General features: G+C 54.8%; 6 protein-coding genes across 6 annotated transcripts; 4 read left to right on the top strand and 2 right to left on the bottom strand.

Annotated features, from left to right (window-relative positions):
- Positions 1-5,857: 5,857 nt before the first annotated feature.
- On the bottom strand, positions 5,858-7,024 carry ColSpa_12092 (uncharacterized protein; the record flags this gene model as incomplete). Its single annotated transcript, XM_049278304.1, has 2 exons — positions 5,858-6,320; positions 6,345-7,024. 2 exons carry the CDS (start codon positions 7,022-7,024, stop codon positions 5,858-5,860), a joined length of 1,143 nt encoding a protein of 380 aa, XP_049134261.1.
- A 1,220-nt stretch (positions 7,025-8,244) lies between these two features.
- On the top strand, positions 8,245-9,083 carry ColSpa_12091 (uncharacterized protein; the record flags this gene model as incomplete). Its single annotated transcript, XM_049278303.1, has 2 exons — positions 8,245-8,940; positions 9,015-9,083. The coding sequence occupies 2 exons, from the start codon at positions 8,245-8,247 to the stop codon at positions 9,081-9,083; spliced, it is 765 nt and encodes a 254-aa protein (XP_049134260.1).
- A 1,848-nt stretch (positions 9,084-10,931) lies between these two features.
- ColSpa_12090 (putative mitochondrial carrier) lies at positions 10,932-12,234 on the bottom strand (the record flags this gene model as incomplete). The annotated part of the gene is made up of 7 exons (XM_049278302.1): positions 10,932-11,015; positions 11,079-11,333; positions 11,392-11,569; positions 11,634-11,881; positions 11,969-12,010; positions 12,074-12,111; positions 12,171-12,234. 7 exons carry the CDS (start codon positions 12,232-12,234, stop codon positions 10,932-10,934), a joined length of 909 nt encoding a protein of 302 aa, XP_049134259.1.
- Positions 12,235-15,925: 3,691 nt separating this feature from the next.
- On the top strand, positions 15,926-17,488 carry ColSpa_12089 (cytochrome b-c1 complex subunit 2, mitochondrial; the record flags this gene model as incomplete). The annotated part of the gene is given in 4 exon segments (XM_049278301.1): positions 15,926-16,249; positions 16,265-16,439; positions 16,496-17,334; positions 17,393-17,488. 4 exon segments carry the CDS (start codon positions 15,926-15,928, stop codon positions 17,486-17,488), a joined length of 1,434 nt encoding a protein of 477 aa, XP_049134258.1.
- A 2,340-nt stretch (positions 17,489-19,828) lies between these two features.
- ColSpa_12088 (uncharacterized protein) lies at positions 19,829-20,377 on the top strand (the record flags this gene model as incomplete). The annotated part of the gene is made up of 1 exon (XM_049278300.1): positions 19,829-20,377. One exon carries the CDS (start codon positions 19,829-19,831, stop codon positions 20,375-20,377), a length of 549 nt encoding a protein of 182 aa, XP_049134257.1.
- A 49-nt stretch (positions 20,378-20,426) lies between these two features.
- ColSpa_12087 (uncharacterized protein) lies at positions 20,427-22,972 on the top strand (the record flags this gene model as incomplete). Its single annotated transcript, XM_049278299.1, has 3 exons — positions 20,427-21,543; positions 21,847-22,668; positions 22,746-22,972. The coding sequence occupies 3 exons, from the start codon at positions 20,427-20,429 to the stop codon at positions 22,970-22,972; spliced, it is 2,166 nt and encodes a 721-aa protein (XP_049134256.1).
- Between the last annotated feature and the right edge of the window lie 389 nt (positions 22,973-23,361).

The following is a 23,361-nucleotide window of genomic DNA, read 5'->3' as shown; positions in this document are numbered from 1 at the left end:
GGGCCGCGTCGGGCGACGGCAAAGCGCACCGTTGTGGGGCTCACCTGCCTCCGCTACGGTTTACATTCAGGCGCTGGGCTCCTCTTTTCTTGCCCCGGCATCGTCGTCCACCAGAACGGGGCCGTATCGCACCTGCTTCGCTACAGAACCGTTGGAAGGACGTCGAAATAACACGGCACGGACAGGCGGGGGGGGGGGGGAGAAAGGGGGGCCGTCTCACTTCATTCCAAGAATGTTTGATGAGGGTTTGTGCGGGAGCCGCAACGCCGGGTACCCGCGATCGTCCTCCCGTGGCAGCCGGGCCGGGATGATCGCCGATTTAAAATCACAGGAGGTTCCCCGAAGAGGAAACGGAGGGCCTCAATTCGACAGCTGGGAATGCTTCACCGCGCGCGGCTGTTGTCGGTCGGGAATATCTAGAGAGGTTGCTGGAGAAGCTTGGAATGTTGGAGGACCGACGGACGGTCTTGCATGGCCCGAAAACGCCGAAGACGGCCGATGATCCTTTCCCTCGGGATCATCGTCTTTGGGGTGGCCCACTAATCGAGTCAGCCACGGGTTTCACGTGCGCGGCCGCCTCGTGTGGTGATCCCAAAGACGCTGCGAAATTGGGATCACAGAATGCAAAGGCGTACGTAACCTTGCAACGAGTGTAGGTAAACCGTGGTGCGCGTGTGTCTGGATAACGCGGCCGGGAGCGGGTTTATTTCAATATTAGAAACCCGTGGGGTCCGTCTGGTCTGGAGTTAAGTGGCCCCAATCTCTGAGCCTCTCTCCCCCCTTCAGTCCCCAGCGTGCCCAGTTATAACCTGCTTGGAGGAGCTGAAGAAAGGCTGATGTGCAACCTGGCAATCTGGGCAATCGCATTGGATAGGCCGTCCCGTCGGCGAGGTCCCAGATCTCTTCCCTTGGCTCCCCTCTAGAAGTGTAAACCCCTGCGACAGGCTCGGATAATCCTCATTTCAGGGGAAAGGGAAGGAGGGGGGGGGGGGGGGGGCAGGAAGAGCAGCAATGTGGTATGCTGTGGTTTTTCCCTCGCCCAGCCGAAGAAAAGGAGGTCTCGTGCTGTCCCCGGAGGAGGCTCACAAGCTCAACCACCTCCAACCCATCAACCCTCTTTCTCTCTCTCTCTCTCATCTCTCAAACCGCAGCCCGGCAAACCATCCAGACCACCTGACACTCCTTTATTTGTTCGGCGCAACAACGACCACGACTCGGATGTTCGACCACATGACCGCTGGTTGACGCTCGCACGTTTTATGCCCTGTCTACTATTGCCCTCCTACCCAGCATCATCTGTTCTATTCTTGACGTTGTCTGTACCGCCCAGGCGATACACCCCCATTGCGCCGCCTTACGGATACTAGCAGCCAGCCCCCTTCCTGCATCGTCATCGGTTTTTTTCCCACCCTACCACGCGCGCTATCTGCTGCTGCTACGACTGTCGGCCGTTGTCGAAAACGGGACCCCAGCCGATTCTCTCGTGTGTGCCAAGGCAAAACGTTGAGTGCTGCGTGGATCTGCGCTACTTGGACACATTGCCTCAAACCCGTTAGACGCTGTCCTCATCCTACCCCAAGGTACATTGAGGGAAAACGGTGTCTCCTCAAAGTCGCCTCTGTATTTTCTCCATCCATCGTTTCCTGCACCGTTGCGTAAGGCCTCATCAGGTGGACTGCGCTACCGCTTGTGCCCTCACCAGCTGCACCTTGCATCGAGGAGACGGAGAAGAGGTTGGCATCTTGGTCATCTGCTTGGTATCGGTATCGGCAGACCCCCCAAAGCCTGTCGTGCTCCAATACATGCTTTCATTGCCCCGGTCTTCTTCCTCTTGTCTCTCGTTGAGCCCCAAGCAGCATCAATAGAGGGAGAGTAGGTTGGAATCTAGATTCCTGCTTGGAGCCGCTGAAAAGAACGGTTCATCAGCAGCTTTCAATCCAGCACCAGAGCCAGACCAGCTACAGTGCCTCTGACGCACTCTTGCACCGGTCGGCGCATCGTATCCCCACAGTGGTGCAGCAAGCGTAGTGGGCCACAACCAAGCCGTTTCCTTGCTCGTTCGCAGGCTTCCCGGGAAGACAGTGTGTCACTGTGCAGCAGGTTGCATCGATAGCATCCACCCCCAACCAAGCCGGACTCGCGCCGCCCGCGTCGCTTTGCCTGGCCTTCCCTTCCACCTACCAGCCCAGCCCAGCCCAGCCCTGTCCAATCCACCGCTGTTGTCGTCTCCAGGCTCTCCTCCCCCCCCCTTCCCCCTCCCATCCAGCACCAATAGCAGCCGCCCCTTTCCTCCCAGAACCATCCTTCCCCCCCTCCCCAGTGGTCCGTCCACGCCCAGCCCAGCCCGCCCGCCCGCAGCTTACCGTCTCGCTCACTCCCTCTCCCTCTCCCTCTGTGCGCTGCCCGGGTTGTCCACGGCACTACCTAGCTAGCTACAGAAGCGCTGTACCTTACCCCATGCCAATTCGGCCTGCTCGCCGCCAGACCCTGATTGATCCGTCACCTCTCGACTCTTCCCTCTCACTCGCTCGCCCGCTCGACACGACTCGACTCGCTGTCTCCGCCAGGCGTCGTCTCTTAAACATTCTTTTACCCTTCCCACCCCCAACCTTTTCAATTCCTCTTAGAGCGGAAGGGTGCTGCTGCTAATCAGCCCCATTACCGCCCAAGATTCCCTCCTCAAACGGCAGACGTCTTCCGTCCAATATCCCCCTGCGGACCCTGCAGTCCCGTCCACACCCAGACCGGCACGAGCAGGCGACGTCATTGCTTGCATCTGATCGGGACGACCACCACCACAACCACCGTGACCAAAACTCCTCCCACACCAGCAGCCACAACAACCACCATCACGACTACAACCACGACAAGGACCACCGTCACGGCCACCGATCATCTGAGGATTCTATCGGCTCCGAGTCCGATTCTTGGACCGACACTGGCGACATCGCCGAGCAGCTTGCCGACGAGGAAGACCCCCTCCGCATCCAGCTCGCCAGCGACGTTGAAGACGAGCTGCTAGCCGGCGTCCACAAAAGGCATTCCTCCCACAGCAAGCCTTCCAAGAAAAAGCGTGTTCGCATTCAGCTCTCTCCCGAACATCGCGATACCTCACCGAGCCGTCGTGGAGCCATTAATAAGGAGGCCATCGAGGTCCCAGACATCGCTCAACCCCGTCCGACTCGCGCGCAGCGAGTCATCGGCCTCGTCATGTCGGGCGGCTCTTCTGTTCACGGCCTCACTGGCCGCGCCCTGATGTGCGTCCCGCCCTCTCGAGAAACCCCTCCTCGCCACGCATCTGGTTGGCTGACTTCAATCCCGCAGTTACTTTACGAGTATCTTCGTATCGTTGGGCGTATTCCTCTTCGGATATGACCAAGGTGTCATGTCGGGCATCATCACGTACGTTCACCCCTATGCGAGCCGCTGATCCCCTCCCCCCCTCCTCGGCAACATCACCACTGACCGCCCGGATGCTACAGGGGCGTTTACTTCCGGGCCTACTTCCACCAGCCCTCCACGGCCGAGATCGGTACCATGGTTGCCATCCTCGAAGTCGGTGCCTTCATCTCGTCCCTGATTGTTGGCAAGGTGGGAGATATCATCGGTCGACGCAAGACTATTCTATACGGCTCCATGATCTTCTTCGTTGGCGGTGCCTTGCAGACGTTTGCCAATGGCATGCCCATGATGATGCTCGGCAGAATCATCGCTGGTCTGGGCGTTGGTGCCTTGTCCACCATCGTCCCGGTCTACCAGTCCGAGATCTCCCCCCCGCACAACCGTGGAAAGCTTGCCTGCATCGAGTTCTCTGGCAACATTATTGGCTATGCCACCTCGGTCTGGGTCGATTACTTCTGCGGCTTCATCAAGAGTGACATGTCATGGCGTATTCCTCTCCTGATGCAGTGTGTGATGGGAGCTCTTCTCGCTGCCGGCAGTCTGGTGATTGTCGAGTCTCCAAGGTTTGTCCTTCCAAGTGTGTGACATTATGTGCAATCCTGACCTGTGACTAGATGGCTTTTGGACAACGATCACGACGAGGAGGGTATTGTCGTTATTGCCAACTTGTACGGAAAGGGTGACATCCACAACCCCAAGGCCAGGGACGAGTACCGCGACATCAAGATGAACGTGCTCCTCCAGCGACAAGAAGGCGAGCGGTCCTACGCCGAGATGTTCCGCAAGTACAAGACCCGCGTCTTCATTGCCATGTCGGCCCAGGGTCTTGCCCAGCTCAATGGCATCAACGTCATCAGCTACTATGCCCCGTACGTTTTTGAGTCTGCGGGCTGGGTTGGCCACGATGCCGTGCTCATGACCGGTATCAACGGAATCACGTACCTGTTGTCGACCATCCCCCCGTGGTATTTGGTTGACAGGTGGGGCCGGCGCCCAATCCTGCTGAGTGGTGCTATCATCATGTCAGTTTCGCTGTCGTTGATCTCGTACTGGATCTACCTCGACATCAAATACACGCCAACTCTGGTCGTCATCTTTGTCATGATCTACAACGCCGCGTTCGGATACTCATGGGGACCGATCCCCTGGCTCTACCCCCCGGAGATTCTGCCCCTGAGCGTTCGCTCCAAGGGTGCCAGTCTGTCCACAGCGACCAACTGGGCGTTCAACTGGCTTGTCGGAGAGATGACGCCTATTCTGCAGGAATGGATCAAGTGGCGGCTGTATCTTGTGCACGCCTTCTTCTGCGCAGTCAGTTTTGTTGTTGGTAAGTTGCTCTCCCCATATTCAGGGTGTGGACCCCCCCTGGCTGACATGCTCTTTAGTGTACTTCATCTACCCCGAAACTTGCGGAGTCCGTCTCGAAGAGATGGACTCGCTTTTCGGAGACGCCAGCACCGCCATCGGAACGCCGTCAGTCCATGCCGCCGAGAACGATTCGCTCATGCGTGCCGGATCTCCCATCGGATCAATTGACTACCGGGGGCGACCGGGTAACTTCACTGCCAACAGCGCCATCCCCGGCCTGTCACTGGACCCACCTGACATTCCCGATGGCAAGGATCAGGACGGCGAGGCGAGCAGCACCATTAGTGGGTGGGTGTCCAGAGTTGTCGGCCGCACACGAGACCCGAGCAGTAGCGGCAGTGGTAGATACGCTCCGGTCAACCAGGATGATTGAAACGGGACTCAAGCACACGAGAATCAACACGCTTAGATGGTATTTTTGCATATATAGAAGGCGGCAACTTTTCTTCTCGGTGTCGAAGGGCCTCTCAGGCTGGACGATAAAGGTAAAGGTAAAGGTTGAGAGCGCAACAGAGAGTGTCTTTTCTTTTCAGTGTTTTTTGACATGGGTGTGGAAAAACAAGGATGTCGAGTTTGGATCAAGAGAAGCGTTGCAGAACGAGGGCGCGATGGGTCATTGTACCACTAGCGTCCTGGAGTCCTTTTTGCGTGTCTTGTTTAAGGGGGAGTGTTTCTTTTATCGTTAGACTGTGTTTGTACATAAACCATGTGCCTACTACCAACGATTACCAACATCATTGAGATCAGCCATGATAAAGAAAGAACTTTTTTTTCTACCAAACGTCATCTGTTCTCTTCTGTGATTGCCAGCTATGCGAATTGGTTTGGGTGTCTTCTGTGCTCATGTCTATGCTAAACGTCTGTCAAAATGTGCTGGTCAGATTTTCTGACTCGGACACTGCACCAACGGGTTGCCGGGCTGCGTGCGGATGACCTGTAGGTCGAGGTGAGCTCCTTGGCTGGGTATCCCGACGCAGAGTCAACGGTCAACGGTTGCGTATTAGGTGTTCCTACCTACACCATTACGAGACGAGCCCACCGGTCATTATTGTGACTAAAGCCCACGCGCCATGTGTCGTTGGCGGCTCTACCCTGGAGAGCCTGGTGTCGGGTACTTCCACGCCATCCAGGCGATCCATATCTGCACGGCCGCGAGGCCGATGCTGACGATGCCCACGAGGATGGATATGAGGAGAGCCACGAGAGCGATGAAGAGCGCGTTCCCCTCGTTGCTCTGCCGATGCAGCCATCGCTCCAGCTTGTTCCTCGGGGGCCGGCTCATGACCATGTCGTGCAGAAGGGCGAGTCTTTCTCCCCAGTAGACGTACCTAAAGTCTTCCGGGGGGTCTTGGAAGATCTTGTAACCCTCGTACTCGGTGCACTCGTGGTCGAAGCCACCGACGCGCTTGTTGGTCAGGTCGTCGAGGACCTCTGCCGACTTTTGGTCGATGGAGGGAAAGAGGATGGACTGGAGTGAGTGCAGCGTCTCCACGAGGAGCTGGGGCGGCAACGTGCCCCTTTTCTCCGGTGTCAATCGGCAGCTCAAAGGCCTGGTTGGAGGGCGTGGTGCTCACCTCTGAAGGCTGTCGCTCATGCCGTGATTCAGCGACTGGCCCTGGTCCCGAGCTCTGTTCAGCTGTGCCTTGAGGAACCCGGCGTGGTGGAAGAGGTAGAGGCAGTTACTCCTGGGGTCCAGCAGCAGATGCTCGGAGAGGTTGTGGGTTCCACGAAACCGCACGCCGAGCCGCTTCTGTAGCTTCCATGCTTTCAGCGCCGCCTTCTCGTCAACGGCAGCCTCAGCCCTATCCGTCGCGGCCGGGTCGAGGTTCGCCGGGAACGACCGAGTGACGAACTCGAGAAAGGTCTCCCTCTGGAGCCACGAGATTGGTCGGTATCCGCCGACGGCGAAGCCTGTTGAGTGCCGCTCCTTGGCGGCACAGTCGACCATGACCATGACTTGTACGGTGAGGTTGATCAGACTTTCGATCTTGGCATGGTGTTGTTTCTTTGCAAAGGCCTCTTCGATTTTGCACGCGACACCTTCTCTGGTCAATGAAGAATCGTCCCTGAGGAGGTCTACTGCAAGCATTACATCTATGTCTGATATCGAGTCACTTGGGTTGAGGTTGACGACGAAGTCGTCGTCTTTATGCAACAGGTCATTGTATAGAGCAGAGAAAGCAGGGAGGCTGGCATCTTTGCCGTAAAGATGGCGGGTAAGATCGCTCTTCCCCTTGAATCTGGGTTTGGTCATTTTCCCCTTGTCAGATGGTCCTATTGTATTGGTAAAATCGAAGACTGAGGAAAGTGGCCAGGCGTAGTCTTGCTTTTTGCGAAAGAGCAACCGCAATGGTATGAGGAAGCACGAGTGATGCAATACCGGACTTGCTTGAGGTTGATAGCTCATGCCCGACGGATAGGCGAGTCCAATCATTTTCGCAGCTCTTCTAAACGTGCATGATAAGCCGAAAGTGACGTGTGTTTCGGTCTGCGCCGCCCGAGGTCACCCGCGCTCCTTGGATCAATCTCCACTCAGCCTGATCCTGTATTCATCCTTACTTCTTCAGTTCATCAAGTTAATCTGTAAAAATGGGCCAAGAAACACATGGGCCAACGAAAAAGTCGAATTTGGAGACGGAAACCGTTTCGGTACAAATCCGTCCAGAGTTGTGAGACTTCCCCCATTGTATTAGACTAATACTGACTGTTCTTCATTCAAGCGAGAATCATCCTCCAAAGAAACAATCCAGGTCCAAGTTGAATGTCTCAATACCTGGACCGCAGTCATCATCCAATTCCACAGCTTGCCACAGTCCTGTGGAGGACCAATTACCAGTGGCCGTAAAATCTCTTCTCCCTCATATCGCCTTCACTCTAGAGCACCCTGGATCGGGACCAAGCAATGATCGAAGCGGACAAGGGAAACAAGATTGGGAGGGAATATCAGCAAACAACAGTGATAATGATGACATTGCCGTCAGCCCCGCCTCCGAGCCAGGCGTACCTGACGAATTCCGTGTCGGAAGCATACCTTTGCCTGGTAGGCCCAACAAGAGAATTTGGCCCCTTATGCCAGTAATCTCGGATATTTGGTCTTCTAGAGATTATGAGGAGAGGTTTGGCTATGTAGTTGGTGAACTTAAGAGGGCCGTAGATGGTCATGACAAGCTCAGGGACCGAGCTCGGTTTATCGACTACGATTTGATGATGGTAGGCGCAACTCCAGAAACAGCCAGCCCTTCCATTCTCATCAAATGCAAGAGGTTTGACGCCAAGCCTTTAAAGATTCTATTCGACAAAACCGCCAACAGCCGTCTCTTCTGTCGTAGAGGCTCTCGCTGGCTACAGTTGTTTAAGGATCCTCCTCCTTCCAAACCGCCTTTCAGGCTCGTTTACATACCTTCAGAAACAAACCCATTAATTTGGGTAGCTGGCGAAACAGCCACTGCAATATTCAACAACTCACAATCAACCATGTGCGGTGCTCTTGTCGAATACCAAGGTCATGTCGCAACGATCGGGCTCACGTTGGAGATTGACGGGAAGGACCTCCTTATGACTGTTGAGCATCTCTTCAACCAAGCATTTGGGAAAGAAACCCTAGAAGATGACGTGGAAACAACAAGCGAAATCGGTGATGATGGTCTCGACGAGCTTGAGATCGGTCGTTTCTGGATCAATGACAGCGATGATGACTCTACGAATAACGACTCTAGCGACGAATACTGGGATGACCAAGATGACGGTACCAAAGAAGGAGTTGAGAATGAAGACTCAAGCAAGATCGAGACTTCTGTCATTCGTGACAATGAATCAATCACAATCTCAAGAACGGCGGGGCCAACCAGCAAGGGCAAGGCTCCCGAGCTTCTTGGCCTTCGGGACTTGGTCGAGCGGGTTACCACCTCCCACAAGTTGCCAGCAACGAGCCCTTTTTTGGACTGGACGTGCCTCAGTATGGATGACGAGATCCTTGGACCAAAACGGTGTAACTACATTCATCGACCATCTCCAAGCCTGTTGCGAACTGTGGCCACCAATCCTCCGAGCCATGCCAATCAGATCCTTATGGTGTCGGGCATATGCAACCTCAAAGAAGGGATACTGCTAGGCAGATCAAGCTATCTAGGGTCTCGCCCTGGACAAGAACTATGCGAGGTCTGGAACGTGGTATTTAACACTAATGACGGTTTGTTGCGATCGCCTATGCTCCGAAAACGGGTTTTATCTAACAGTAGTCACAGGCATCCTGCCCGGCGAATGCGGCTCAATCATTATCGACAGGAAAACATACGAAGTATACGGGTATCTAGTTGGCTTTGATGTACTTGGACATGGTCGCGTGGTCCCACTCAAACATACAATCGAGCAGATGAAATCAGCGTTTGGTGCTAATAGTGTCAAACTGCCAGAACACCGGACATTAAGCCGAAGGTCGGGTAATCAGATTCTACCCCTGGCAGTAGGCATGACCAGAATGGCATTCGAAGACAGCCCAGGCTTCTACTTCGAGCTCGATGCCTTCTTCGAGACTGGCTCCGAAGCCGACACCATAGAACTTCCTGAGCTAGATTCCAGTCATTTACAGTCCTCAATCAATTGGGCGCGTAAAGGGTTGTCTCTTTCAGGGGATATCACCCATCATGGTACGCTCAGATCATTCGACGGAAGTCCAGTCAGCATCGACATTGCCGTGCAAGTCATAGGACTCAGAAAACCGCACGGCGAACTTGTTATATATGAAGATTGGAGCACTTTGACCTGCATATGCAGTTGTGTTCTAACGCCCTTCCGTCCGGATCAATTGCTCAGAATCACTTCAGCAGGCAGCAGCCAGGCCTCCCGTGTCAGAGGCTTCATAATGTCAGTGACCGCTTGTGAAGCGAGGGACCATAGCCAGGCAACTGAGTTGCATCAATCTACGCCAGAGGAAGTCAGCATATCAATGGACAGGAGCACACTCGACCAAAGATACCCGGTGAGACCATGGTCTTGGGGACCGATAGAATTTTCAGCTATACGTCCACCGCGGTACATACTTGAAGGCCTCCGCATCAGCAAAGCGAAGTATAGTAGAAATCCGGGAAACAGCACGTCTGTGCAACTTGTCTTTAATCTCTGGGCTGAGACCGAACGTGCTGGGTTCGTAAAGGTTGCGGACCGGAAGTCCGACTGGTTTGATCTAAAAGAAAGCGTTTACAACTACAGATTCTTTGGAAATGGAAATGGCGAGAGGACGGATGAAGCCAACCAATCGGTTCCTGCCGATACTGAAACCTCTGGAAGCAACGTCTAGGACACCGTCAAAGAGGATATGGATTCAGAACGGGAGTTTAGACACTGGCATCAACGATAGATTGCTTGAGATTGACGAGACTGCATCGAAGCGACATCAGTACGTAACGGAAACAAAGCAGCACAGAATAGCACGGGTAAGGAAACAAGTACAGGGACTTTTGCTATGTCGCGGACTGAACAATGCTTGTATGGTTTGGCCCAAAGTGTTCGTGTCTCGCCCGTACCTAGGATCTTTGGTGTTGAATGGCAGCCACGGTCTGGCCTCCGGAGTAATTCGACTTCCAGGTGGCAATGAAAGCGATGAAACCGCTTGATTACGAACTCATGAAAAGATATCTAACATTTACCAAGGAATTCTAGAGCGTCCAGCTAGAATGAAGGCTACTTCACCCATTGAAGATATTCTCACACCTTCGTAACCCATTCTCGCTCGGAAACATATCGTACTACTTCCCTCAACAGCCCTGGGGTAACTTTAAGACCCCGACTTTTCTGTGCTTGGGATCCAGCAACGTTTTGCAGGAAGCGGTGCCGCCGTATTGCTAGCAGGGCAGAGTCAGAACTCACTCCGTACCAGGGCCCGTTTCGCTACTGGGAGCTCCGTGAATTTGTATGTATGTGTATTTAAAAACAGAGGTGATTTGTCTCATCAGAATGGATCCTACGTTGTTGTACATTATCTGGGGCCCCGAGCCACCTTCTTTTTTAGAGTAACCGGCGAAACGCCTTGCTTCTTATCTTTTTCTAGAACCCTTTCGTCGAGTCTTCGCAATACCCAACCGTCTATCAGGCTCAGCTCCCAAGACTCCATGTCTATCAACCCAACGCCAAAGCCTTTATAATCTAGGCTCTTTTTTGATGATTTATTTGAGCATACCGTCGAACGCAGGAATGAGCGTCTGTGCAAGCCAGAAGGAGAAGACCAGCTTGGGACCAGTCATCAACAGCTAAGGGGGATTGTGTCAGCTAGTGTCGAGGAAGCTAGAGGGGCGGGGTTTAAAGGGTCTAACCTTGGGGACAAGGCCCTTGAAGAAAGCACCGGCACCCTCGTTCTTCATCATGTTGGAAATGATCCTGAAGCCGCTCTCGGGGTTCTCGAAGTTACGGTTCTGAATACGGGTCTTGATGACGTCGAGGGGAGCGGAGACGAGGAGGGAGGCGGAGGCACCGGCGATGGAGGCGATAAAGTTCTGGAACCACGAGGCCTTGTTGTAGTCATCAAGCTTGAAGAGGTACTCTTTCGTGAAAGCGGAACCACCGAACAGCTGTGTATCCAGAATTAGTTATGTCGAAGTTAAGACTGGAAAAGACAAAAGCGCTTACAGCGAAGGAACCAGGAGCGTTACGGGCGGCAGTCCAGCCCCATCCTCTGTACAGACCGAAGCCCTCGTCGGCGACGATTCTGAAGACACCACGGCCGCGGAAGGCCTCGGGGTTGGTCTGTCTCTTAATCTTGAGGACATCCAGGGGAAGGAGGACAATTTCTCCGATACCGATCAAACTGTTGTTCTGCACGTCAGCAACAATCCCTGTCCAGCTGTTTTGTTCATGGAATCTTGACTCACCTGCCGGCAGTGGAGTGCATGATGGCCTTGCCAGTCTTCTTGCCGAAAGCGCGCTCAAAGTCCTCGCCGTAGTTCTTGGCCAAGAAGTCCCTCGCAACGGGCTGACCGCCGTACTTGTATACTCTCTGGAGGACCTTGTAGCCGGCGGCGTAGCCCAAACCGGGGAAGAGGGAGAAGAACTTGCGGCCGGCGGGCGCGGTGGCCTTGTCCTTAAAGATAACCTGGTTGAGCTGGTCGATGCCGGCGATCTAGAATGTTTGAACACGTGTCAGCCGTCTCTTGCGTGCGTCATGTCGCCGGAGCTTCTAAAAAGTCTTTTGCATGGTCGGACGTACCTTGGTCTGGTTGCTCATCAATCGTTTCGCAATGGTGTCAACCTAAAGCCTTCCGTCAGCTCCTCCTCCAACATCCAAATCAACGCAGCTTGTCGCAAGACTCACGGGGTGGAAGACGGCCAATTCGGCGATACCAGCGGAGCCTGCAAAGAGTCAGCGCGCCGAGCTTCGTGCGCCATGGGAGATCTGGCGCAATGCGTACCGGAGCCCAGGAGTCGCGCAGTGTTCGACTCCCTCTCCTTTCCAGAACCAACAGGCGGAGACATCTTGAATGTGAATTTGCGTTTGGAAAGACGAAAGGGATTGAAAACCGAGTTTCCGATTGATCAAGAGAATGGGCGGTCTCCGGAGGTCGGTCTGTCGTCAGGGTCGGGGGCACGGATATCACACGAAGCGTTCGACGAGTACGTAGAGAGAGGAGTGATTCAAAGTTTTTGGAGACTGACAGCTGGAAATTTTTACTCAACCACTTCTGCCCGAACTCGCAGCTTAATCGCTGGCCCTGCAAAGACAGGGCCCCCCTAGCGCCGCCGAGGATCGGGAAGTGGGGAAGAGCACAGCAGGGGTTCGTCCGCCGAAGCACAGCCAATACCGACCGGTGCGTGAGCTCCGACCGTAGCAACCGCCGGCCGATCGAGGTTGGATCCGGCTCTCAATCGACACGCGGAAAACGCAAAAGGAATGCATTTTGAACCTTCAATACTCGATCCTGGAATGATTAGAGCATCCAACCACTCAAGTTGCACAGATGTCGAGCGTGATACTGAGGCGCCATAAACAATAGATGGCGTGTTAATCTTGATTTCGTTGGGTATCTATCATCTGCTCTCCCTTCCCAATTTTGACCCTTCAGAGATCTTACTCTGCCAGCTCAAGCCCAAACACTCCATGGTAAGCTCGCAGCATCCGTAATGTGTGTCGGGAACCAAGGGGTCGCTGGTGAGCGCACGCTTCCATCTAATAGTCCCTGAAGACGGCTACCAGGTCATCAAGTCTCATGACGTGACCGAGAAGCTTACTCTGCAACTCCAAATATCTGCTGTACTTGTTGTAGTGCTCCGAAGTCATGACTTCTTCCTCCTTACCCTTCACATCGTTTCTCTCCACAAATGACAGGATGTTGCGTTCCCGATACCGGTGCACCTCCAAGTTCTGAAGGCATCGAAGCATGGTTTTGTAGAAATCGTCGACGAGTTGGGCTTCGATTCTCTCAATGTCGAAGAACCAGAAGAACATGGTCCGTGTTGCTGTTCGACTAGCATCTCTTGGAACCTCCTGAACATCAACGAAGCCGGCCATCTGCATAGCAAGCATCTTGCCTTGAACCTCTCCCTTCTTCATAAGGGCAAGAGAAGGGAGCATCTTCTCGTCCAATTTGCCCTTTTCTCGCAATATTCTCGTCAGACGGAGTCCATGCCGACCAAACGACTGCTCGATGACGGCATCCACCTCAGTCTGTTTGAACCCTTCGATCAACGGCTTGAAGTCAACGGTCCATTGGCCTCGACCCTGCCCACCACAATGTCGTAAGAAACCCTGTCTGCTTTCCGACAGTAGGAGCAGATGTTGTCGTACTTGATCCATACGACTAGCACTCGGTGCAGGGCCGTCCTCGAATTTGACCTTTGCTTCCCGAGACCCAGACACCGTTCGCGGCTCGTCATCTTCGGTATCGTCAGATTCGCGGCCTCTTGCACCGTTTGCCTGGGAACGGGCAGATGCCCTCGGTACCGACGGGCCTTCGTCGAAAGAATCATCAGAATCGTACATGGGTTGCCCAGGTGCAGCTCTGATCTTCTCAGCGCTTCGGTGATCGATCTGGTCTGCTGAGGCCTTGCCAACTCCGTGGGAGACATCGACAGACTCATCAAGGTTTTCGAGAATTTCCATGCTAGTAACAGTAGGCTGGCGTACATTTGGGCCTGGGCCGTCACCGTCATTCGCATCGGAGTCGATTCTTGGATCCAGCTGACAGCGGGGTATCTGCTGCGTTAGCAGCCGCAAGGCTGTGTGATATACCTGTCCGGTCACTTCTCCGAAAGCATCAGCCGCATACTGGGCGAGTCGTTGGTTGCGCAGTTCGACAAGGCATTTCTCAGTATTGACTCTGAGAACAATATGTGACTGTGCTCCTGTCAGCTGAATGGGCTCTTCATAACTTGCAGGCGACAACTTACATCGAGCTCTGGGACATCATCATCCCAGTCCGAAGACTGTCGCTGTCTGTTGCCGTTTGCGAGCTTCCTCCGCTTCGTTGGAACCATGCCGCCTCGTCCAACTTGACGCTTCAATTTCTTGCTCTCATCGCGAGCCTCCCGCAGTCTTTTTGCAACCTCTTGCTGCATGAGTTCTTTGTTCCGCGCTGTCGTTCGCTCGCCAGGGGCCGTTTTCGTGACCTCCTCTTCGATTTCGCGGTAGACGTCTTCAGGGTTTCTGAATGTTTTGGGACCAACCTGGTCGACGATTTCGGCCGCAATCAACCGGCTCAGAATGCCGTGCAACTCATGAGACGAATGCGCCATGGAATGTCCGTTGGTCTTCGGCCTGGAGCCATTGCCATTGACATGACCGTTGGTCGCATATTCGCCATTGATGCCCTGCCCATCTCTACCCTCGAATGCTTGTAACAGATCCGACACCCTAGCATGTCCGAGTTGCATAATTGTTTGTACAACTTCCTGCTCAGCTGTGCCGTATTCGATGCCAACCATCTCAATAATCTTCCCAGCTCGAATAAGACTGTAACATCCATCCGGATTGGCCTCATAGGTGGCAATCGTATTGTTGGAATCGGCCTGGTGATATACGAGGTTCTGCTGAACGAGGACGGCGAGGCCATGACGCAACTGTCGTGGAGTAAGGGCCGTGGTTTGGACGAGCTGTGCAATGGTGGACCTGCCTTTGCTGAACAGGACACCTAGAATTCGCTGGAAGGGCACCCGTCAGCACGAGATAAAAATGATGCATGCCGCCAAGGATATGCCGTGACGATGCGCCAAACGGGATGGAGAGGGCCGTGAGCAGACTTACAGCTGGAAGCTCGCCGCAAATGTCATTAACGAGGTGAGCGCAAAGCTCGGCGCCGTGTTTGGTCTGGTGGAAGCGTTAGAGAAAAGTTGTCGGCCTAGCTTTATGGCGGCATGTAGGACTCACCACCAACATTGCGAAACGTGGACTCAGGAATCAATCGACTCTAGAGATCCTCTCAATATCCCTAGAGCTGCCACAAAAGCTACCGCGAAGTCATTGAAAGAATACAATGCCGGTGCTTGGTGGGGAAAGAAGCAGTCGGTTGGAAAATGATGTGATCACGGTCGAGTGTCGCGTTGGCTGGCAGATGGACGGAAATTGAGTGTGTATGGAACTTTTTTTTCTGAGCGGCGGGCCACCTAAGGCGGGGTGGGGGACAAAGTCGATGGAAAGCGCCGAGTCACCGAGACACAGTCAGTCATGGAGCTGCCGCCCGGTGCCTGATGGAGTGGTGGAAATCGAGGCTAGAACGTTGGGTACTCGGCTGAGGTACCACCCCTCAGGAAAAAATGGATCTGCGGCTGGTGGAGGAGGCGGAATTTCAGACGTCGGTTGCTTTGGAACGGCGGGAGCTCGTTGTGGCTTGACAGACTCACCTGGAGCGAACACCAGCCTCAGTCACCAAGGTGCCAGGCAATGTCCGACTCATCACTCTGATTACCTAAGGCTGTCAGTGCACCATTGCAGACGAAAAGGAAGACATGTGGAGCTGTCGGCCCCTGTTACAGGTAATCAGTCGAGCTTTCATTGGAGGTTCGGGGAGAAGGCACTTTTCAATCACGTGACGACGCCAGTGACCCGTAGCTAACCTCGTTCGATGGATCGAAAATTGGTCGGGATCGTGACGAGGCACTTTCTTGTTGAAGCTCCGACGAATTGAGCGTCACGAAACTGGATCTGCCAATTGTCGGCAACCGCATCATCGCAATGATTTCTAGACCGTCTCTCGCGAGACCTGCGCAGCAGGCTCTCCGCCACTCGAGCTGTGCTCGCACAATCTCGGGTCGCCGGTTCGCCAGCGCTGCTGCTGGCTCCGGTGCCTTCGAGACCTCCGACGTTGGTGGTGTCAAGGTTGCTGCGAGAGACTCGCAGGGCCCTACGACCAAGTTGGCCATCGTGGCCAAGGCCGGTACCAGATACCAGCCTCTTCCCGGACTGGCCGCCGGTCTTGAGTCCTTTGCTTTCAAGGTACGATGCGAAGCCGAGATCCAACCCTTGGAATCAGCTGTAACGAAGCAATGCGCTGACACGGTTTTCAACGATTAGAATACTGCAAAGCGCTCTGGCCTGCGCATCGTCCGCGAATCCGAACTCCTCGGCAGCCAATTGACCGCATACCACACCCGTGAAGCCCTCGTCCTCGAGGCCAGCTTCTTCCGCGATGACCTTCCCTACTTCACGGAACTTCTCGCAGAGGTTGTCTCGCAGACCAAGTACACTAGTGAGACTTTCAACAGATGATGCCGTGTGTGATACGGTTGGCTGATGGTTGCTTAGCGCACGAGTTCCACGAGGAGGTTCAGCCCGTCCTCCGCTTGAAGCAGTCCGCCACCAGCGCTGCCGCTCTCGCTCTCGACTCTGCCCACTCGGTTGCTTTTCACTCCGGCCTCGGCTCCCCCGCCAACCTGACGCCCTCGATTCCCATTCAGCCCTACCTGAGCGAGTACGCCGTTTCCGAGTTCGCCCAGTCCGCCTACGCCAAGTCCAACATCGCCCTGGTTGCCGACGGTGCGTCCGCCGCGAACGTGAGCAAGTGGGCTGAGCAGTTCTTCAAGGCTGTTCCCTCTGCCTCCTCCGGAAAGCTGGCCCTTAACACCGCCGCTACCAAGTACTACGGTGGTGAGCAGCGCACCTACAGCCCCTCTGGCAACTCTTTGGTCATTGCCTTCCCCGGCGCCACCAATGGCCAGGCTTCTCCCGAGCTTGCCGTGCTCGCGGCCCTTCTTGGTGGCAAGTCGAGCATCAAGTGGTCTCCTGGCTTCAGCCTGATCAACAAGGCTGTCGGCTCTGCTCCTGGCCTGTCCACTTCCACCGTCAACCTCAACTACTCTGACGCCAGCCTCCTTGCTGTCCAGCTTTCGGGATCGGCCTCCGCCGTCCGCACCGCCGCTCAGGAGGCCGTCAAGGCTCTTAAGAGCATCTCTGAGGGTACTGTCAGCAAGGAGGACCTGACCAAGGCTATTGCCAAGGCCAAGTTCGACGCTCTCGAGGCCACCGAGAAGCGCAGCGGAAGCATTCTTCTCGCTGGATCCGGACTTGTCCACAACGGCAAGGCCATCGACGCCGCCGAGATTGCCAACTCTATTGGATCCGTCACGGCTGAGAAGCTCAAGGCGGTAAGTGGATTGAACATCCTAAGTTTGCTGAACTCATATACTAACAATTGCATTCCAGGCGACGAAGACGCTCCTCGAGGGTAAGGCCAGTGTCGCGGCTGTCGGAGATCTGTACGCTCTGCCGTACGCTGAGGAGCTTGGCCTTCGGGTTTAAACGGGAAATAGCCTGGCTTCTTAACGGCCGAACGATCCGTGTACCAACAGTCAAGCATTTGCGGTAGATTGGGGAAATGTATCCGTTGTGAACATATGTAGTAGAATTTTTTTGTGTCTGCCTAGCTTGCCTAATTCCCTCGTATGAAAAATCTGTTATGTTTTTGATGTTCGTCTGGAGCTTCTCACGACTACTCGTGTCAATCAAGAAGACTCGGCTGACGGACTGTCAAGTGACGGATGGCCTTTATGGTAGACTCCATCAAGCAGCCGAAGCAACGCAGACCGACTGTGATCCAATCGCGAGGCAAATGTTTCTTGTTTCCTACGAGAGGAATTTTGACGCATGCCATACTTTGAAAACACGAATAGACTCGCACAGCCAACAGCACGTTGTTGACATTCATGGTCTGAATTCGTCCTTCCTATTCAGCGTAGCCGACACTGGCGAGGCCCAAAGCACTGTCGAGTTCAGCTTGGAAACCCACAAATTCTCTTCCATCCGAAGCTAGGTACACAACCTTACGGGGTCTTGAGGTAGCACCGAAGATGCGACAGGCTACATGGACACCACTGATTGGTCTGAAAGGTTGATCGTGTGTGTTGGACATGTCATTGGTTGTGGGTGCCTCGTTCAATCGTGTGCCCCTCAGTCTATCTCTACATACTGTGACAGATTGGCGAGGGTAGTTGGATGCGACACAATCCAGAGTCGCAACATCTGTGTGTCTCTGCCCAGGTCAACACGCCCATTAAGAGCAAAGTACTGGGAGATGGGCATAATAGGAGGGACGAGTCTTAAGTGAAAGGTTGCTCGAAACACTGCATGGACACTCCATGGACTTGAGGGGACAACACAAAGCACGGTCCCCTTTGTGCTGAATGGGAGATGTTTGGTACCTCCTGTTAAGGTTAGTTACCAGATGACCATGCACAAACAGAGCAGAGAGCCTAAAAAGAAGTTCCAGAAGGGAATAACCAAAGAGACATGGTGGTTGGACCAGTGCATAACCGTTCCATTCCATGTCTTACCCAGTCTAGGTGTCTACTACCGATTTATTCAGCGTGACAGCATAGGTAGAAAAGGTGAGGCAACCTAAGGCGGTGTCTCGTGCCCTTAATAAACCGCCCGGAGTGTTGTGGATTGGCTCGACGGCTCGAGGGGCTTAAACGATGAAGGGGCCACTCATCTCTGACCATCCCCCGGGAGCACTATCCGTACCCGCACCACACCACGCCTCTTCCTCGTTAGTCCCTATCCAAAGTAACAAGGCGCAGGGTACACCACACCGCAGTTCAGGTCCACCGGCGAGGCAAGTACCCCGAGTTAGCACCTCCGACCTTCCACGGCCTAGAGCGCACCAGGGCCCAGTACTTTTGTAGGGGACCGCTGGTGCCAGTTGCTGCTGGCCTGTGGTGGTGGGAAAACAAAGCCTCACCTCACCTCACCTCAACCTCCACACCCAATCCCAACTCCCTCCACGTCCTCGCCCTTTTTACGCCCACGATCGACGCTGGTCTCTTCAGCCTGCTTCCCCCCAAACCCTCCGACTCGAGTCGCCCAATTGCGACGCAGTTCGTGCAGTCCGTTTTTTTCGGCTGGACGATATTCGGGGACGCCTTTCGTTTCTCTCCCCTTTCCATCAGGCCTCTTCGAGCCCTTTTCGCTGTACCACGACCAGGTGAGACACAGCCGTCTGCCTCTTCCATATCCTCGTCTCTGCTTCTCGGGCCCAAGCCCTCGGACATTGCAACATCGTTCCCTTCCTAATCCTTCATTGTCCCATTGTCACGCCCCTACCTCTTTTTCCTCCTCGCTGCCGTACTTGTTCTTGAACCTGCATCGAGCTGCAGCCCCTAGCTATCTGTCCTTCATGCTTCCCCCCGCCGTTGGACTCTGGAAGCTAACCGTGGCCGACGTTGTCATTACTACAGTTGAATTTGCCCAGAACCGCAGGGCCGGCTGCGGCCTCGCCGTCTGATTGCATTGCCGATTAACAGTCAACGGCGACTGTCCGATTTCGAGCCCGACGATCCAACATAATCCTCCGTTTCCCGTCGCAAGGTGCGTGGTTCCCCAGAGTTACATTTGCTCCACCTCCCTCGGCTGTGGTGCGGTATCCGACAGCGAGCGAAATCCATCCCATCGACAACATCAACCACCTTACTCATCCATTGTGGACTTACTCAAGTCGGGACTTGTTGATGGGTGTAAAAAAAATAAATAACCGGGAATCTGACTGACTCTTCGTCGCAGGGGATTGGAGGTCATTGGTAGTCACGGTGGCACTGCCGTTGAAGGTTTTCTTTCTGTACTACCTCGACATTCCAAGACCGCGAGATGGTCGCGCCCAAGAAACCTCAAAGTGAGATCGGCAACAAGTTGAACAACATGCCCTACAATAAGAGGGACTCAGCCATGGGTGGTAAGGCCGACGGAAAGGGCCCGAATGGTATGCTTTTCTACATCTCACCGAACCGCAAGATCGATGCTAACTGTATTGGAGGCGCCCGATCTGGATTCAGGACCGACACTGCCATTTCCAACAACCGACCGGGCAACGAGCGAACCCTACAACCATGGGTCCCTGACTCCAGCGATGGTATTGACGGGAGTCTGGAGAAGTCCTCTAGCAGTGGAGGAGCCTGGGATCAGTTCGCTGAGAACGAGCGGCTCTTCGGCCTCAAGACAGACTATGATGAGAACATCTACACCACTACCATTGACAAGAGCCACCCTCAGTACCGAGAGCGTATGGCCGCCGCGGACCGAAAGGCTCGCGAGATTGAGCGAAGCTTGGCCACCACAGCGCACGTGGCAGAGGAGCGTGTGATGGACTTTGTCAGTGGTGGTGGTGATGATCATGGTGGTGACGAAGAAGACAAGTAGGTGTTTTTTCTTGCCATGCTGCTGCATAGAGCAGCCAACGCTAACAACCATGTCCAGATACAGCGGAGTTCGCCGCCAGGATTTCCCCCCTTTGTCGAGCCGCGAGAACAAGTACACCCCTCCTGCGAAACGAGCACCCTCTTCGAACACAACTGTGGTTGGAGCCCCCATTGACCCTGCGATCATCTCATCGCAACTGAGAGCACCTGTGAAAAAGCAAACCACCGCGAAGCCGGAAGACGCCAAGCTCCTGAGCCAGCTGATCAACAAGGGTAGCACTGTCCAGTCTGCTGAGACGCCCAAGGCTGCTGACCCGAAGCCCGCCGCTAAGCCTGCTCCCAAGCAAGAGTCGACCAAACAGGCCGAGGCCAAGCCGTCAGAGACGAAGACAGCCACCGCGAAGACCAGTGAAGCCAAATCTACCGACAACTCGACCACCGCGGCTCGTCCCTCTGCAGCTACGAGCCGAACCATCTCTCCTCAGGTCAAAGAGGGCGCGCCAAGCGCAGCTTCGACTGTGGAACGCGATGTTCTCAACTCCTTCAAGACTTTTGCCAGCCAACAGCGGCAGAACGCTGAAAAAGTTCGGAGCAGTAAGGCAAAGGCTGACAAGGAAGTCAAACTGACAGAATTGAAGAAGTTTGCCGACACCTTCAAGCTGTCGACCCCAGTCCCTACTGACCTGATTTCCATTATCGCCAAGGATCCTGACAAACAAAAGGAGATCCAGGCCAAGGCTCTCCAGAATGCGGAAGAAGTTGCTCGCTCAAAGACAACCCCCACTATGAAGGGCAAGGAAAGTCCCTCAAAGGAAGGCGCAGCAAAACCTTCTGCGGATGCTCCCGCAACACAAGCTCCCGCTGAGACTAGGAACGCTGCCCGCACAGCGCCTGCGCAACAGACGATATCTCCCTCCAACGTTCCGAACCGCCATCCCAATGCTCGCCAGTCCTACGCCAGTCCTCAGTACCATACCCAAGCATACAGGAACGACAGATCTGGTCCGCACATGGCTCAGCAGAATCGTCAGCCTTTAGCGCAACGCTTGCGTAATGTGGAGCAACAGAAGATGTCGCAGCCACCTAACCAGCATGTTGGTGGCCAGGATATGCGCATGCCGCCAACAGGCCCCGCGAACAACACGGAAGCATTCCGGCGCGCTGGCGGTGTCCCAAGCCACATGGGCGGGAAATTGAACCCAAACAGTCACGAATTCAGACCAAACCCATTCGCGACGTCATTCAACCCGAATGGACATCCCAGTGCTGGATCCAGTCCTCGCTCTGCTGCTGCTAACAACGCTGCTGCTGCCGGTTCTGCTGGCGCTACTGGTACTGCCGCTCCTGCAGCTACTGACGCGGCGTCACCCCCGGCGTCTGCCGGACAGCTCATTCGCCGGAAGACGAAAGCTGTTGATGTTAAGAAGTGCTACATCCTTGCGCACGTCAAGACTTTCACGCCCCCTCAAGGTCGGAACTGGGACGATAACGATGGGTTGAGGCCCTCGTATGACACCCCGCCGACCTGGAGAGCGCCTTCGGACAATGAGAAGCCCGACTCTACAATGCTGATCACTTCCAAGGAGTTCTTGGAGCGTCAGTCATTCGCCGCGTCGACAATTGCGACGCCGAACCACACGCACGTTGTGCCCAGTGCCCACCAGCATCAGCTTCCGTTCCATCTGCAGCAGCCTGCCCACGGCATGGGCCCGCGGCAGTCGCCACATATGCCGCCCATGCCCATACAGAACCAGCATGGCCACGTCCCTCATACGCCGTACCAGAACATGGACGACCACCGGATGATGCACTCAAACTCGGCACAGTCGTTTGCCTCGCCTCGGATGGCCCAGGTCCCAATCACTTACACGCCGGCAATGAGCTCGGCTGGTCAGGTTCCTTACAGCCAGCCGATGATGCAGCCTTTTGTCGGACCAGGCACACCACAAATGGGTGGTTACCGGAACTTTTCCAACAACCACCAATACATGCCGCAGCAGCCTGGTGGCCCTATGGGAGCACCGATGATGCCTCAGTTCATGAATCCACAGGGTATGGTTCCAGCTCCTGGGCAAATGCCCATGTACGCTGGAAATCACACTCAATTCATGCCTCCGAACGGCGCACCACCTCAGCCCATTCCTGGAGCCAACGGCTACCCCAGCCCGGGACGCCCGTCAGCACCCATGATGGTTCACCAAGGCTCCCAGCAGGGCCAGCCGGTATATGGCATGAGCCCCAACGTGCAATACCAGCAGCCTGCGTTCACCCCGCAGCAGCCCGGCGGTCAGGGTAAGATGGTACCCGGCGGTCGATACCAATAAAGTGCTAACATCCAGCTTAGTTGGCAACGTCCGTGGGTATAACAGCCCTGGTCCTCAGCACTTCGGAACAAGCCCCTCGCAAATGCACCAGTACGGGGCGCAGCATCGTAGTGGGAGCAACAGTTACGGAGCCAAGCCGTTCAACAACCACGGGCAGCATCAAGGTCCTCAACAAGTTCCTCCGGTACCTGCCGGTGGTCCTGCTCGCGCTCCTGACGGCTCCGAGGAAGCCAAATGAGGAGCATGTCGACATGGCCGAGGCATACCGATAGCGCCGTGGAAACCCGCCTCGCCTGCCTCAGCATCTGCACTCCTTCAGCGTTGATTACATCCACTTAATCCGCGAAGCCTGGGACAGATGCTACGGACTTAGTCGTGCTGGCAGCTAACAACGATGAAAAAAAGGCCGCTGTCCGAGGGCGTCCTTGGGTAGTTTGTCAGCTGGAGTGGGCCAATCACTGGGACGAAGGACAAAATTGGGCTTTCTGTACGCAATGCGTTTGTTGACCAGAAAGTTTTGTGTTGGTGAAACGATGGCTTGCAACCAGTTCCCAAGGGGTTTCGTGACTTCGAGGGCAGCAAAAGGGGGCTTCCGCGAAGACGCTGCGAAGAAGGCGGCAGTTCATGCCTCACGGGAGCGGACCATGGCGCAGGACCAAGG

The sequence above is a fragment of the Colletotrichum spaethianum genome (assembly GCF_022836535.1).
Source record: "Colletotrichum spaethianum MAFF 239500 DNA, contig56, whole genome shotgun sequence".
Classification (NCBI taxonomy): domain Eukaryota; kingdom Fungi; phylum Ascomycota; class Sordariomycetes; order Glomerellales; family Glomerellaceae; genus Colletotrichum; species Colletotrichum spaethianum.
This window is presented reverse-complemented; position numbering and strand designations above follow the sequence as displayed.